The sequence below is a fragment of the Pseudophryne corroboree genome, chromosome 4 (assembly GCF_028390025.1).
Source record: "Pseudophryne corroboree isolate aPseCor3 chromosome 4, aPseCor3.hap2, whole genome shotgun sequence".
In the NCBI taxonomy this organism is placed as follows: domain Eukaryota; kingdom Metazoa; phylum Chordata; class Amphibia; order Anura; family Myobatrachidae; genus Pseudophryne; species Pseudophryne corroboree.
In genome coordinates this window covers 328281069-328294105 of record NC_086447.1, presented here as the reverse complement: position 1 = coordinate 328294105, position 13037 = coordinate 328281069, and the positions used below count along the sequence as shown (strand labels likewise).

Sequence of the window (13037 nt, the reverse complement as noted above, 5' to 3'; positions counted from 1 at the left end):
TCATTATCCTCATCAAACATGTCGACACTGTCACAACTGAGGGCCTGAGCTGACGGAAGGCAGCCTCAGTTGTAGGGGCTGAGATGTACCGGAACCTGGGAGGTTGTATCAGACCCCTGGACATGTAAGTAACATGAAGAGAAACCGCCCGAAGGCGTGACCACGACAACTTGAGTAAAAGTCAATGATATTTATTTATGACAAACTCCATGCATCACAGTAGCAGTAAAAAGTAACATAAAAATCAGCAGAGAAATAATAATACAGTTCCTGGGTACTACAGGGTGGCAGGGGCCACAGAGCTCTGGTGGTATGAGACAGTTCTTATTATCTGCAAGTTGGAAAATCCTTACCAGGCTCAACTGTAGCAATGAGGAAAGCCCAGGGTCGTACCAGCTGGTGTTCCAGGGAAAGCTGGACTGCTGTAGATAAAATGCTGCTGTGGGTACTGGTTAGAACCAGACAGGTGTTGGCACGGAGTGGATACTGGCTGGAACCAGTAAATAATAAATAAAGCTTGAGAGTGATGCAATGTAGATGAAATGTAGAATTTGAGAGCGGAGAAATAATAATACCGGTGGAGAGTGGTAAACTGCAGAAAGGACACCGGCCCTTTAAGAGAAGCTGTACACTGCTGGAAGCTGAGCTGGAAGCAGGTGATGTTGTAGCTGGAAACAGGTGAGTCCAGTATGGATCGGAGAGTCAGGCTACACCGCAGATGGAATGCTGGTGCGGGTCTCTATAGCAGAAGTCTGGAAACAGGAGCTGGAACCTGGAAGACATTCACAGAAGAGAGACAAACTGGAACTAGGTTTGACAACCAAAGCACTGACGCCTTCCTTGCTCAGGCACAGTGTATTTATACCTGCAGCAAGGAAGGGATTGGCTAGGCAATTATGCAGATTAACAAAACTGACAACAGATTGGAGGAAATGATCAGCTGACAGAATCCAAGATGGCTGCGCCCATGCAGACACTTGGAGGGAAGTTTGGTTTGTAATCCATGTGGTCTGGAAAACAGTAATGGCGGCGCCGGCCACCGGAGACAGGAGACGCCAGGCTGACAGATGCACATCCAACCACGCGGACACAGCGGAGGCCGCGGCTGACGTAATCGCCACTCTGAATGCAGAAGCTCAGGGACGGCGGCGGAGGCCGCGGGAGACGCCATGCCAGATGTATAAGGCGTTACTGTGACTGCGTCCAGAGAGACAGACGAGGATGCGGGAATGTGCACATCAGGATGACAGATGGGATCCGGTCCTGGAGCGCTGAGCCAGCCTTAGGAGGCATCTGATAGGTAAGAAATGGCGTACAGATACCCGGATCGTGACAGCACCCCCCCCTTTAGGAGTGGCCCCATGACGCTTCTTTGGCTTTTGAGGAAACTTGGAATGGAATCTCCGGACCAAGGCAGGAGCATGGACATCAGAAGCATTGGTCCATGAACGTTCCTCAGGGCCATAACCCTTCCAGTCAATAAGATACTGAAGTTGACCGTAACGGTGACGTGAGTCCAGGATCTTGGCTACTTCATACTCAACGCCTCGTTGAGTTTGGACTTTCGGAGTTGGAGGAAGTGAGGAATGAAACCGATTCAAGATTAGCGGTTTCAACAGGGAAACATGGAATGTCCTGGGTATCTTTAAGAAGGGAGGCAACTGGAGTCTGTAAGCAACAGGATTGATGACTTGATCAATTTTAAAAGGACCGATGTAGCGAGGTGCAAACTTCATACTAGGAACTCTTAACCTCAAATTCTTCGTGGATAACCATACCCGATCACCCACCTTGAGAGCAGGAACTGCTCGACGCTTCTTATCCGCAAACTTCTTGTACCTGAACGATGCCTTGAGCAGAGCTGATCGTACGCTCTTCCAGATATTGGCAAACTGATGCAAGGTGATATCCACTGCGGGAACAGAAGTTGCTGGAAGCGGTTGGAACTCAGGGACTTTAGGGTGGAATCCAAAGTTGGTGAAGAATGGTGTTGAAGAAGATGAAGAATGATACTGGTTGTTATGACAGAACTCGGCCCAGGGAAGTAATTGAACCCAGTCATCTTGAGAGGAGGACACATAGATGCGGAGAAAGGACTCCAAGTCCTGATTCACCCTCTCAGTTTGACCATTGGTCTGAGGATGGTAAGCCGTGGAAAACTTTAGCTTGACTTGGAGGGCTTGACATAAACTTCGCCAGAATTTGGCTGTGAATTGAACTCCTCGATCTGAGATAATTTCTTCTGGAAGACCGTGGAGTCGAAAAATCTCTTGTATGAATACTTGAGCCAACTTGGAAGCTGACGGAAGACCGGTGAGAGGAATGAAGTGTGCCATCTTGGTGAACCGGTCAACTACCACCCAGATGGTATTAAACTTGTTGCACATGGGCAAATCTGAAATAAAATCCATCGACAAATGGGTCCATGGACGACGGGGAACAGATAGTGGAACCAGTTGCCCCGCAGGCGACTGGCGGGATACTTTATGTTGAGCACACTTTGGGCAAGATGCAATAAACTCCAAAACGTCCTTTTTCAGAGTTGGCCACCAATAGGACCTAGAGATAAACTCCAGGGTTTTTTGGATACCTGTATGTCCGGCAAAGCGGGAAGCATGGGCCCAATGCATGAGCTTCTTCCTTAGTGTCGGCTTCACAAAACTTTTTCCTGATGGGGGCGTAGAGTCCATCCCTACCGTGGAGAATGCCAACGGATTTATAATAGGATGTTTGTCTGAAGACTCTGACTCATTTTCTTGCTCCCATGAGCGGGAAAGGGCATCGGCCTTGCGATTCTGAGAGCCCGGACAGAACTGGAGTTTAAAGTCGAACCTGGAAAAGAAAAGTGCCCATCTGGCCTGACGAGGGTTGAGACATTGTGCGCCTTTCAGATATAGAAGGTTCTTGTGGTCTGTAAGGATGGTGATTGAATGAGAAGCTCCCTCCAACAGATATCTCCACTCCTCTAGAGCGAGCTTGATGGCTAGCAACTCCTGGTCGCCAATGGCATAGTTGCGCTCAGCTGGGGAGAACTTCCGTGAGAAGAAACTGCAAGGATGTAAATGGCCATCTTTAGCCCTCTGAGATAACACCGCTCCTACTCCAACGGAGGAGGCATCCACCTCTAGGATGAAAGGAGAGTCGATGTCAGGCTGTTTCAGGACAGGCGCAGAGATGAACCTCTGTTTTAAAAGATGAAAAGCTTGCATGGCTTCTTCAGACCACTTGGACGGGTTAGCACCCTTCTTGGTGAAAGCAGTAATAGGCGCCACAATGGTGGAAAAGTCTCGTATAAACTTTCGGTAATAATTGGCGAACCCCAAGAACCTCTGGACCCCTTTGAGGGTTAAGGGTACCGGCCAATTCTGGATTGCTTGTAGTTTCTCAGGATCCATCTCTAGTCCGGAACCGGACACAATGTACCCTAGAAACGGAATGGACTTGACTTCAAAGACGCATTTCTCTAATTTGCAATAGAGATGATTGACACGGAGACGGGACAGAACCTCCTTTACCCAAAAACGATGTTCCTCTAAATTGTTGGCAAAAATGAGGATATCATCTAGATAGACCACGACATGACGGCATAGAATGTCTCTGAAGATCTCATTGACGAAATGCTGGAAGACAGCTGGAGCATTGCTCAATCCGAAGGGCATGACGAGGTACTCATAATGTCCGTCACGGGTGTTAAATGCGGTCTTCCACTCGTCACCCTCACGGATCCGGATGAGATTGTATGCACCTCTCAAGTCCTGCTTTGTAAAGATGGTAGCTCCGCTAACTCTGTCAAAGAGCTCAGTAATCAGGGGTAAAGGATAGCGGTTCTTGATGGTAATGTCGTTCAAACCTCTGTAGTCGATGCACGGCCGCAGACCACCATCTTTCTTTTTTACAAAAAAGAAGCCTGCGCCGGCTGGAGAAGAAGAAGGTCGAATTAACCCCTTTGCTAGGTTCTCTTTAATGTATTCCTCCATAGAATGCGTCTCAGGCAGAGACAACGGATAAGTTCGGCCTCGAGGTGGAACCTTCCCTGGAACGAGATCAATCGGGCAGTCCCATTCTCTATGAGGAGGAAGGATATCAGCAGAAGCTTTACTGAACACATCCGTGAAATCTTGATATGGAGGAGGTGGAACATCAGACGACCTGGGGGAGGAAGAACAGACAGGCAATACTTTGAACAAACATGTCTCAGCACAGGAGGAACCTCATGCCAGGATTTGCGTAGTCGTCCAATCAATTGTAGGATTGTGAAGACGGAGCCATGGAAGGCCCAGGACCACAGGATGTGTGGCTCTTGGAATCACTAAAAGTGAAATAAGTTCGGAATGAAGAACTCCCACTCTCAGACGAACTGGTAGAGTCCTTAGAGCAATAACTGTATCAAAAATTTTACTGCCATCCACGGCAGTTAAGGAAAAGGAGGAAGGAAGTCTCTCGGTGGGTAGGGACCACCGTTTAACATAGGCTTCGGTAATAAAGTTCCCAGCTGCTCCGGAATCCAGGAGGGCAATGACGTTTTGATAACGTTGAGCAACTTGAAGCGAGACTGGGAGATTACAATCTTGAGGAGATGGAGAGGAGATCATTACTCCTAGCCGGCACTCTCCTTGGCGAGCTAGGATTTGGAGTTTTCCCGGACGTTTGGGACAGGCATTAATAGTGTGAGACGGAGCTGCACAATACAGACAGAGAGACTCAGAGAGACGTCTTCGGCGCTCAGCAGGAGTTAAACGGGAACGGCCAATTTGCATGGGTTCATCTTTAGTTGGTGACAGTTGGCGAGGAGGAGGAGCAGAAGATTTTGGAGCAGATGATCTTCCACGCTCAGTTGCTCTCTCTCTGAAACGTAAGTCAACTTTTGTACAAAGTGAGATTAGCTCATCTAACTTGGAGGGTAAGTCTCTGGTAGCTAACTCATCTTTAATACGCTCGGATAAACCATGCCAGAATGCAGCATACAGGGCCTCGTTGTTCCATGCCAGTTCAGATGCCAGGATCTGGAACTGTATAAGATATTGTCCTACAGTATGTGATCCCTGGCGTAAACGGAGAATCTCAGACGAAGCTGAAGTTACCCGGCCTGGCTCGTCGAAGATGCGCCTGAATGTTGACACGAATGCAGTGTAAGAAGATAGCAGGGTGTCGGACCTCTCCCATAACGGTGATGCCCAGTCAAGGGCTGAGCCACTGAGAAGTGAGATGATGTAGGCAATTTTTGTACGGTCACTGGGAAAATTGCCAGGTTGTAGCTCAAACTGAATCTCACACTGGTTGAGAAATCCCCTGCAGAATCTTGGAGATCCGTCAAATTTTGCTGGCGTTGGAAGATGAAGACGTGGAGCAGAAACGGGTAAGGTGGGTGGGGTTATAGTTGGAGTCACTGTGGTTGACGCCCCAGATGCGCCTGATCCACGGAGAGTTGTCTGAATCCCATCCAGCCGAGTAGAGAGATCCTGGAGACAGCGGATGATGTGGCCCTGTGCAGCCTCCTGATGTTCAAGTCGGGCTGCCAGTTCTTGCATCGGCCTGGCCGCTTGATCCTGGTCTCCGGCTGGATTCATTAGGTCAGTGCTTACTGTCACAACTGAGGGCCTGAGCTGACGGAAGGCAGCCTCAGTTGTAGGGGCTGAGATGTACCGGAACCTGGGAGGTTGTATCAGACCCCTGGACATGTAAGTAACATGAAGAGAAACCGCCCGAAGGCGTGACCACGACAACTTGAGTAAAAGTCAATGATATTTATTTATGACAAACTCCATGCATCACAGTAGCAGTAAAAAGTAACATAAAAATCAGCAGAGAAATAATAATACAGTTCCTGGGTACTACAGGGTGGCAGGGGCCACAGAGCTCTGGTGGTATGAGACAGTTCTTATTATCTGCAAGTTGGAAAATCCTTACCAGGCTCAACTGTAGCAATGAGGAAAGCCCAGGGTCGTACCAGCTGGTGTTCCAGGGAAAGCTGGACTGCTGTAGATAAAATGCTGCTGTGGGTACTGGTTAGAACCAGACAGGTGTTGGCACGGAGTGGATACTGGCTGGAACCAGTTAAATAATAAATAAAGCTTGAGAGTGATGCAATGTAGATGAAATATAGAATTTGAGAGCAGAGAAATAATAATACCGGTGGAGAGTGGTAAACTGCAGAAAGGACACCGGCCCTTTAAGAGAAGCTGTACACTGCTGGAAGCTGAGCTGGAAGCAGGTGATGTTGTAGCTGGAAACAGGTGAGTCCAGTATGGATCGGAGAGTCAGGCTACACCGCAGATGGAATGCTGGTGCGGGTCTCTATAGCAGAAGTCTGGAAACAGGAGCTGGAACCTGGAAGACATTCACAGAAGAGAGACAAACTGGAACTAGGTTTGACAACCAAAGCACTGACGCCTTCCTTGCTCAGGCACAGTGTATTTATACCTGCAGCAAGGAAGGGATTGGCTAGGCAATTATGGAGATTAACAAAACTGACAACAGATTGGAGGAAATGATCAGCTGACAGAATCCAAGATGGCTGCGCCCATGCAGACACTTGGAGGGAAGTTTGGTTTGTAATCCATGTGGTCTGGAAAACAGTAATGGCGGCGCCGGCCACCGGAGACAGGAGACGCCAGGCTGACAGATGCACATCCAACCACGCGGACACAGCGGAGGCCGCGGCTGACGTAATCGCCACTCTGAATGCAGAAGCTCAGGGACGGCGGCGGAGGCCGCGGGAGACGCCATGCCAGATGTATAAGGCGTTACTGTGACTGCGTCCAGAGAGACAGGCGAGGATGCGGGAATGTGCACATCAGGATGACAGATGGGATCCGGTCCTGGAGCGCTGAGCCAGCCTTAGGAGGCATCTGATAGGTAAGAAATGGCGTCCAGATACCCGGATCGTGACAGACACAGCCGTACCGACACACCGCACACACACAAGGAATGCTCCGAATGAGGACAGGACCCACAAAAGCCCTTTGGGGGGACAGAGTGAGAGTATGCCAGCACACACCAGAGCGCTATATAATGCAGGGACTAACTGAGTTATGTCCCCTATAGCTGCTTTTTATATTATATATGTATTGCGCCCAAATTTAGTGCCCCCCCCTCTCTGTTTTTACCCTGTTCTGAAGTGTAGACTGCAGGGGAGAGCCAGGGAGCTTCCTTCCAGCGGATCTGTGAAGGAGAAATGGCGCCAGTGTGACTGAGGGAGATAGCTCCGCCTCTTTTCCGCGGCCTATTCTCCCGCTTTTTTCTGGATTCTGGCAGGGGAATTTACCACATATATAGCCTCTAGGGCTATATATTGTGGTATTTTTGCCAGCCAAGGTGTTTTTATTGCAGCTCAGGGCGCCCCCCCCCCCCCCCAAGCGCCCTGCACCCTCAGTGACCGGAGTGTGAAGTGTGCATGAGGAGCAATGGCGCACAGCTGCAGTGCTGTGCGCTACCTTGGTGAAGACTGATGTCTTCTGCCGCCGTTTTTCCCGGACCTCTTCTTGCTTCTGGCTCTGTAAGGGGGACGGCGGCGCGGCTCCGGGACCGAACACCAAGGACTGGGCCTGCGGTCGATCCCTCTGGAGCTAATGGTGTCCAGTAGCCTAAAAAGCCCAATCCGGCTGCAAGCAGGCGAGTTCGCTTCTTCTCCCCTTAGTCCCTCGCTGCAGTGAGCCTGTTGCCAGCAGGTCTCACTGAAAATAAAAAACCTAAAACTATACTTTCTTTCTAAGGGCTCAGGAGAGCCCCTAGTGTGCATCCAACCTCGGCCGGGCACGAAATCTAACTGAGGCTTGGAGGAGGGTCATAGTGGGAGGAGCCAGTGCACACCAGGTAGTCCTAAATCTTTCTAGAGTGCCCAGCCTCCTTCGGAGCCCGCTATTCCCCATGGTCCTTACGGAGTTCCCAGCATCCACTAGGACGTTAGAGAAAAGTAAATCACCAAGCAGTGAAAAAAAGACTGGAGAAGTTGCCCATAGCAACCAATCAGCTTTGAGGAAGTTCTCCACTTGTCTACTTTTACATTATTCTCAGTGCTTGATACTGTACATCAACCTCTGAATATCTGTTTACTCAGAGGAGACTAAATGTGTCAGTCAAATAAGGGTGCTATTACTGTAGCTGCTTCTTATTTTTTATTAATCAAAGCTAATAATTTGAATAATAATAATCATAGGGTTTACAGGAACTTTATAATAGTAATGTGTGAATAATATGGCTTGAACTGAATCATTTCCCAAACGTATTTATAATTTACAGCTTGCTGAATGAGACAAACTCTCTGTAGCCTAGAACAATGTAACCCACCCATTAATCCGCCCATATATTATTCATTTAACTGCTAGGTTGGTATAAATAATTATTGTGTCTACACTATAGTGAAATTATCAGGGCAGCAATATGGTGTCAGACAAGTATAACTAAATGTATTTGTATCTTTTTTTAGGGAGGATGTTGAATCAGGTCTGGAATTTCTTGGATTGCTTATATTGGAAAACAGAATGAAACCAGAAACAAAACCTGTTCTGCAAGAGCTGAGTGCTGCCAACATCAGGACTGTCATGGTCACAGGTAGCCTCAAGGCTTTTTATATGGCAGAATTGTGCAACTGAATACGTAGCACTTACTGAATGCAATATTGTTCCTAGGCTTGATTTAGCATTAAACTTCAAACTGGGTCTTGGATAGAGGCAAAATTCTGAACTTATTGTTACCTTTCTGTCGCCATATTTTAAGATGTATGTTTGAAACCTCCTTTCACAGTAAATAAGACCATTGCTAGATTGCAGCCTTTGTCGTCATCAACAACCTAGAACTTGTATCTGCAAATATATGCCCTTTAAAAGCCATATTTTACAAATACATGTAAAAATTGGACATATCTCTAATGGGCATGGTTGACTGGTTATTGTAAGTTATACTGATCAGAGATTTGTGTAGTCTAAGTCTTACATATGGTTCACTGTTACTGCAATACCTTCTATCCTGTACAGTATGTATTGTAATGCTTACACATCTATCCATCCGTCATAGGAATAGTCATTCTGGTGAATGGATTTTCACTTTCTATAATGGCTGCTGATCTACAGGTTTAAAAAGAACATATGTCTTCCAATGCTGTACAAAGTTCTATCAAAACTGTGAAAACAGTGTCGGACTGGGGCATGAAGTGCCCACCGGTGGAATGCAGTGGTAGGGACCTATGTTTAGGATTGTGGCCAGGTTCCAGTGTGGTTGTGGCCAACCGACACAGAGATGCATGGTCTGGGCCCCTTCATAAATTTCTATAGTAAATACTGCTAATGCATGCATGATAATGTACCTGATTAGTAATAGAGATGAGCGGGTTCGGTTTCTCTGAATCCGAACCCGCCAGAACTTCATGGTTTTTTTCACGGGTCCGAGCAGACTCGGATCTTCCCGCCTTGCTCGGTTAACCCGAGCGCGCCCGAACGTCATCATGACGCTGTCGGATTCTCGCGAGACTCGGATTCTATATAAGGAGCCGCGCGTCGCCGCCATTTTCACACGTGCATTGAGATTGATAGGGAGAGGACGTGGCTGGCGTCCTCTCCATTTAGATTATAAGAGACTGAGAGAGATTTACTGGAGCTGACTAGGAGGAGTACTGTTACTGTAGAAGTGTAGAGACTGAGTGGAGAGAGTTTACTAGTGAGGACAGTGCAGTTTACTTCATAATCCGTTCTCTGCCTGAAAAAAGCGATACACAGCACACAGTGACTCAGTCACATACCATATCTGTGTGCACTGCTCAGGCTCAGGCCAGTGTGCTGCATCATCTATTATCTATATATAATATTATATATATCTGTCTGACTGCTCAGCTCACACAGCTTATAATTGTGGGGGAGACTGGGGAGCACTACTGCAGTGCCAGTTATAGGTTATAGCAGGAGCCAGGAGTACATAATATATTATATAGTGAGTGACCACCAGACACACAGTGCAGTTTATTTAATATATCCGTTCTCTGCCTGAAAAAAGCGATACACACAGTGACTCAGTCAGTCACATACCATATCTGTGTGCACTGCTCAGGCTCAGGCCAGTGTGCTGCATCATCTATTATCTATATATAATATTATATATATCTGTCTGACTGCTCAGCTCACACAGCTTATAATTGTGGGGGAGACTGGGGAGCACTACTGCAGTGCCAGTTATAGGTTATAGCAGGAGCCAGGAGTACATAATATATTATATAGTGAGTGACCACCAGACACACAGTGCAGTTTATTTAATATATCCGTTCTCTGCCTGAAAAAAGCGATACACACAGTGACTCAGTCAGTCACATACCATATCTGTGTGCACTGTGCAGTGCACTGCTCAGGCTCAGGCCAGTGTGCTGCATCATCTATATATATTATATATCTGTCTGACTGCTCAGCTCACACAGCTTATAATTGTGGGGGAGACTGGGGAGCACTACTGCAGTGCCAGTTATAGGTTATAGCAGGAGCCAGGAGTACATATTATATTAAAATTAAACAGTGCACACTTTTGCTGCAGGAGTGCCACTGCCAGTGTGACTGACCAGTGACCTGACCACACTGACCACCAGTATAGTTAGTAGTATACTTATATTGTGATTGCCTGAAAAAGTTAAACACTCGTCGTGTGACTTCACTTGTGTGTTTTTGTTTTTTTTATTCTATAAAAATAAAACTCATTCTGCTGACAGACAGTGTCCAGCAGGTCCGTCATTATATAATATATAATATATACCTGTCCGGCTGCAGTAGTGATATATATATATTTTTTATATCATTTATCATCCAGTCGCAGCAGACACAGTACGGTAGTTCACGGCTGTGGCTACCTCTGTGTCTCTGCACTCGGCAGGCAGTCCGTCCATAATTGTAATACCACCTAACCGTGGATTTTTTTCATTCTTCTTTATACATACCTAGTTACATAGACATCTTCTCTTTATCAACCAGTCTATATTAGCTGCAGACACAGTACAGTACGGTAGTTCACGGCTGTGGCTACCTCTGTGTCTGCACTCGGCAGGCAGTCCGTCCATAATTGTATACCACCTAACCGTGGTTTTTTTTCATTCTTCTTTATACATACATAGTTACATAGACATCTTCTCTTTATCAACCAGTCTATATTAGCTGCAGACACAGTACAGTACGGTAGTTCACGGCTGTGGCTACCTCTGTGTCTGCACTCGGCAGGCAGTCCGTCCATAATTGTATACCACCTAACCGTGGATTTTTTTCATTCTTCTTTATACATACATAGTTACATAGACATCTTCTCTTTATCAACCAGTCTATATTAGCTGCAGACACAGTACAGTACGGTAGTTCACGGCTGTGGCTACCTCTGTGTCTGCACTCGGCAGGCAGTCCGTCCATAATTGTATACCACCTAACCGTGGATTTTTTTCATTCTTCTTTATACATACATAGTTACATAGACATCTTCTCTTTATCAACCAGTCTATATTAGCTGCAGACACAGTACAGTACGGTAGTTCACGGCTGTGGCTACCTCTGTGTCTGCACTCGGCAGGCAGTCCGTCCATAATTGTATACCACCTAACCGTGGATTTTTTTCATTCTTCTTTATACATACATAGTTACATAGACATCTTCTCTTTATCAACCAGTCTATATTAGCTGCAGACACAGTACAGTACGGTAGTTCACGGCTGTGGCTACCTCTGTGTCTGCAGTCGGCAGGCAGTCCATAATTGTATACTAGTATCCATCTCCATTGTTTACCTGAGGTGCCTTTTAGTTGTGCCTATTAAAATATGGAGAACAAAAATGTTGAGGTTCCAAAATTAGGGAAAGATCAAGATCCACTTCCACCTCGTGCTGAAGCTGCTGCCACTAGTCATGGCCGAGACGATGAAATGCCAGCAACGTCGTCTGCCAAGGCCGATGCCCAATGTCATAGTACAGAGCATGTCAAATCCAAAACACCAAATATCAGTAAAAAAAGGACTCCAAAACCTAAAATAAAATTGTCGGAGGAGAAGCGTAAACTTGCCAATATGCCATTTACCACACGGAGTGGCAAGGAACGGCTGAGGCCCTGGCCTATGTTCATGGCTAGTGGTTCAGCTTCACATGAGGATGGAAGCACTCAGCCTCTCGCTAGAAAAATGAAAAGACTAAAGCTGGCAAAAGCAGTAGCACCGCAAAGAACTGTGCGTTCTTCGAAATCCCAAATCCACAAGGAGAGTCCGACTCCAATTGTGTCGGTTGCGATGCCTGACCTTCCCAACACTGGACGTGAAGAGCATGCGCCTTCCACCATTTGCACGCCCCCTGCAAGTGATGGAAGGAGCACCCGCAGTCCAGTTCCTGATAGTCAGATTGAAGATGTCAGTGTTGAAGTACACCAGGATGAGGAGGATATGGGTGTTGCTGGCGCTGGGGAGGAAATTGACCAGGAGGATTCTGATGGTGAGGTGGTTTGTTTAAGTCAGGCACCCGGGGAGACACCTGTTGTCCGTGGTAGGAATATGGCCGTTGACATGCCTGGTGAAAATACCAAAAAAATCAGCTCTTCGGTGTGGAAGTATTTCACCAGAAATGCGGACAACAGGTGTCAAGCCGTGTGTTCCCTTTGTCAAGCTGTAATAAGTAGGGGTAAGGACGTTAACCACCTCGGAACATCCTCCCTTATACGTCACCTGCAGCGCATTCATAATAAGTCAGTGACAAGTTCAAAAACTTGGGCCGACAGCGGAAGCAGTCCACTGACCAGTAAATCCCTTCCTCTTGTAACCAAGCTCACGCAAACCACCCCACCAACTCCCTCAGTGTCAATTTCCTCCTTCCCCAGGAATGCCAATAGTCCTGCAGGCCATGTCACTGGCAATTCTGACGAGTCCTCTCCTGCCTGGGATTCCTCCGATGCATCCTTGCGTGTAACGCCTACTGCTGCTGGCGCTGCTGTTGTTGCTGCTGGGAGTCGATGGTCATCCCAGAGGGGAAGTCGTAAGACCACTTTTACTACTTCCACCAAGCAATTGACTGTCCAACAGTCCTTTGCGAGGAAGATGAAATATC

At 47.2% G+C, this 13037-nt stretch overlaps 1 protein-coding gene across 1 annotated transcript in view; it reads left to right on the top strand.

Annotated features, from left to right (window-relative positions):
* The window catches only part of LOC134911389 (probable cation-transporting ATPase 13A4), a 137240-nt gene that overhangs the window by 74108 nt on the left and 50095 nt on the right, over positions 1 to 13037 (top strand). The window contains exon 18 of the mRNA XM_063919622.1: positions 8426 to 8550. Within this exon, the coding sequence (XP_063775692.1) occupies positions 8426 to 8550 (125 nt within the window). The remainder of the gene's footprint in view (positions 1 to 8425; positions 8551 to 13037) is intronic.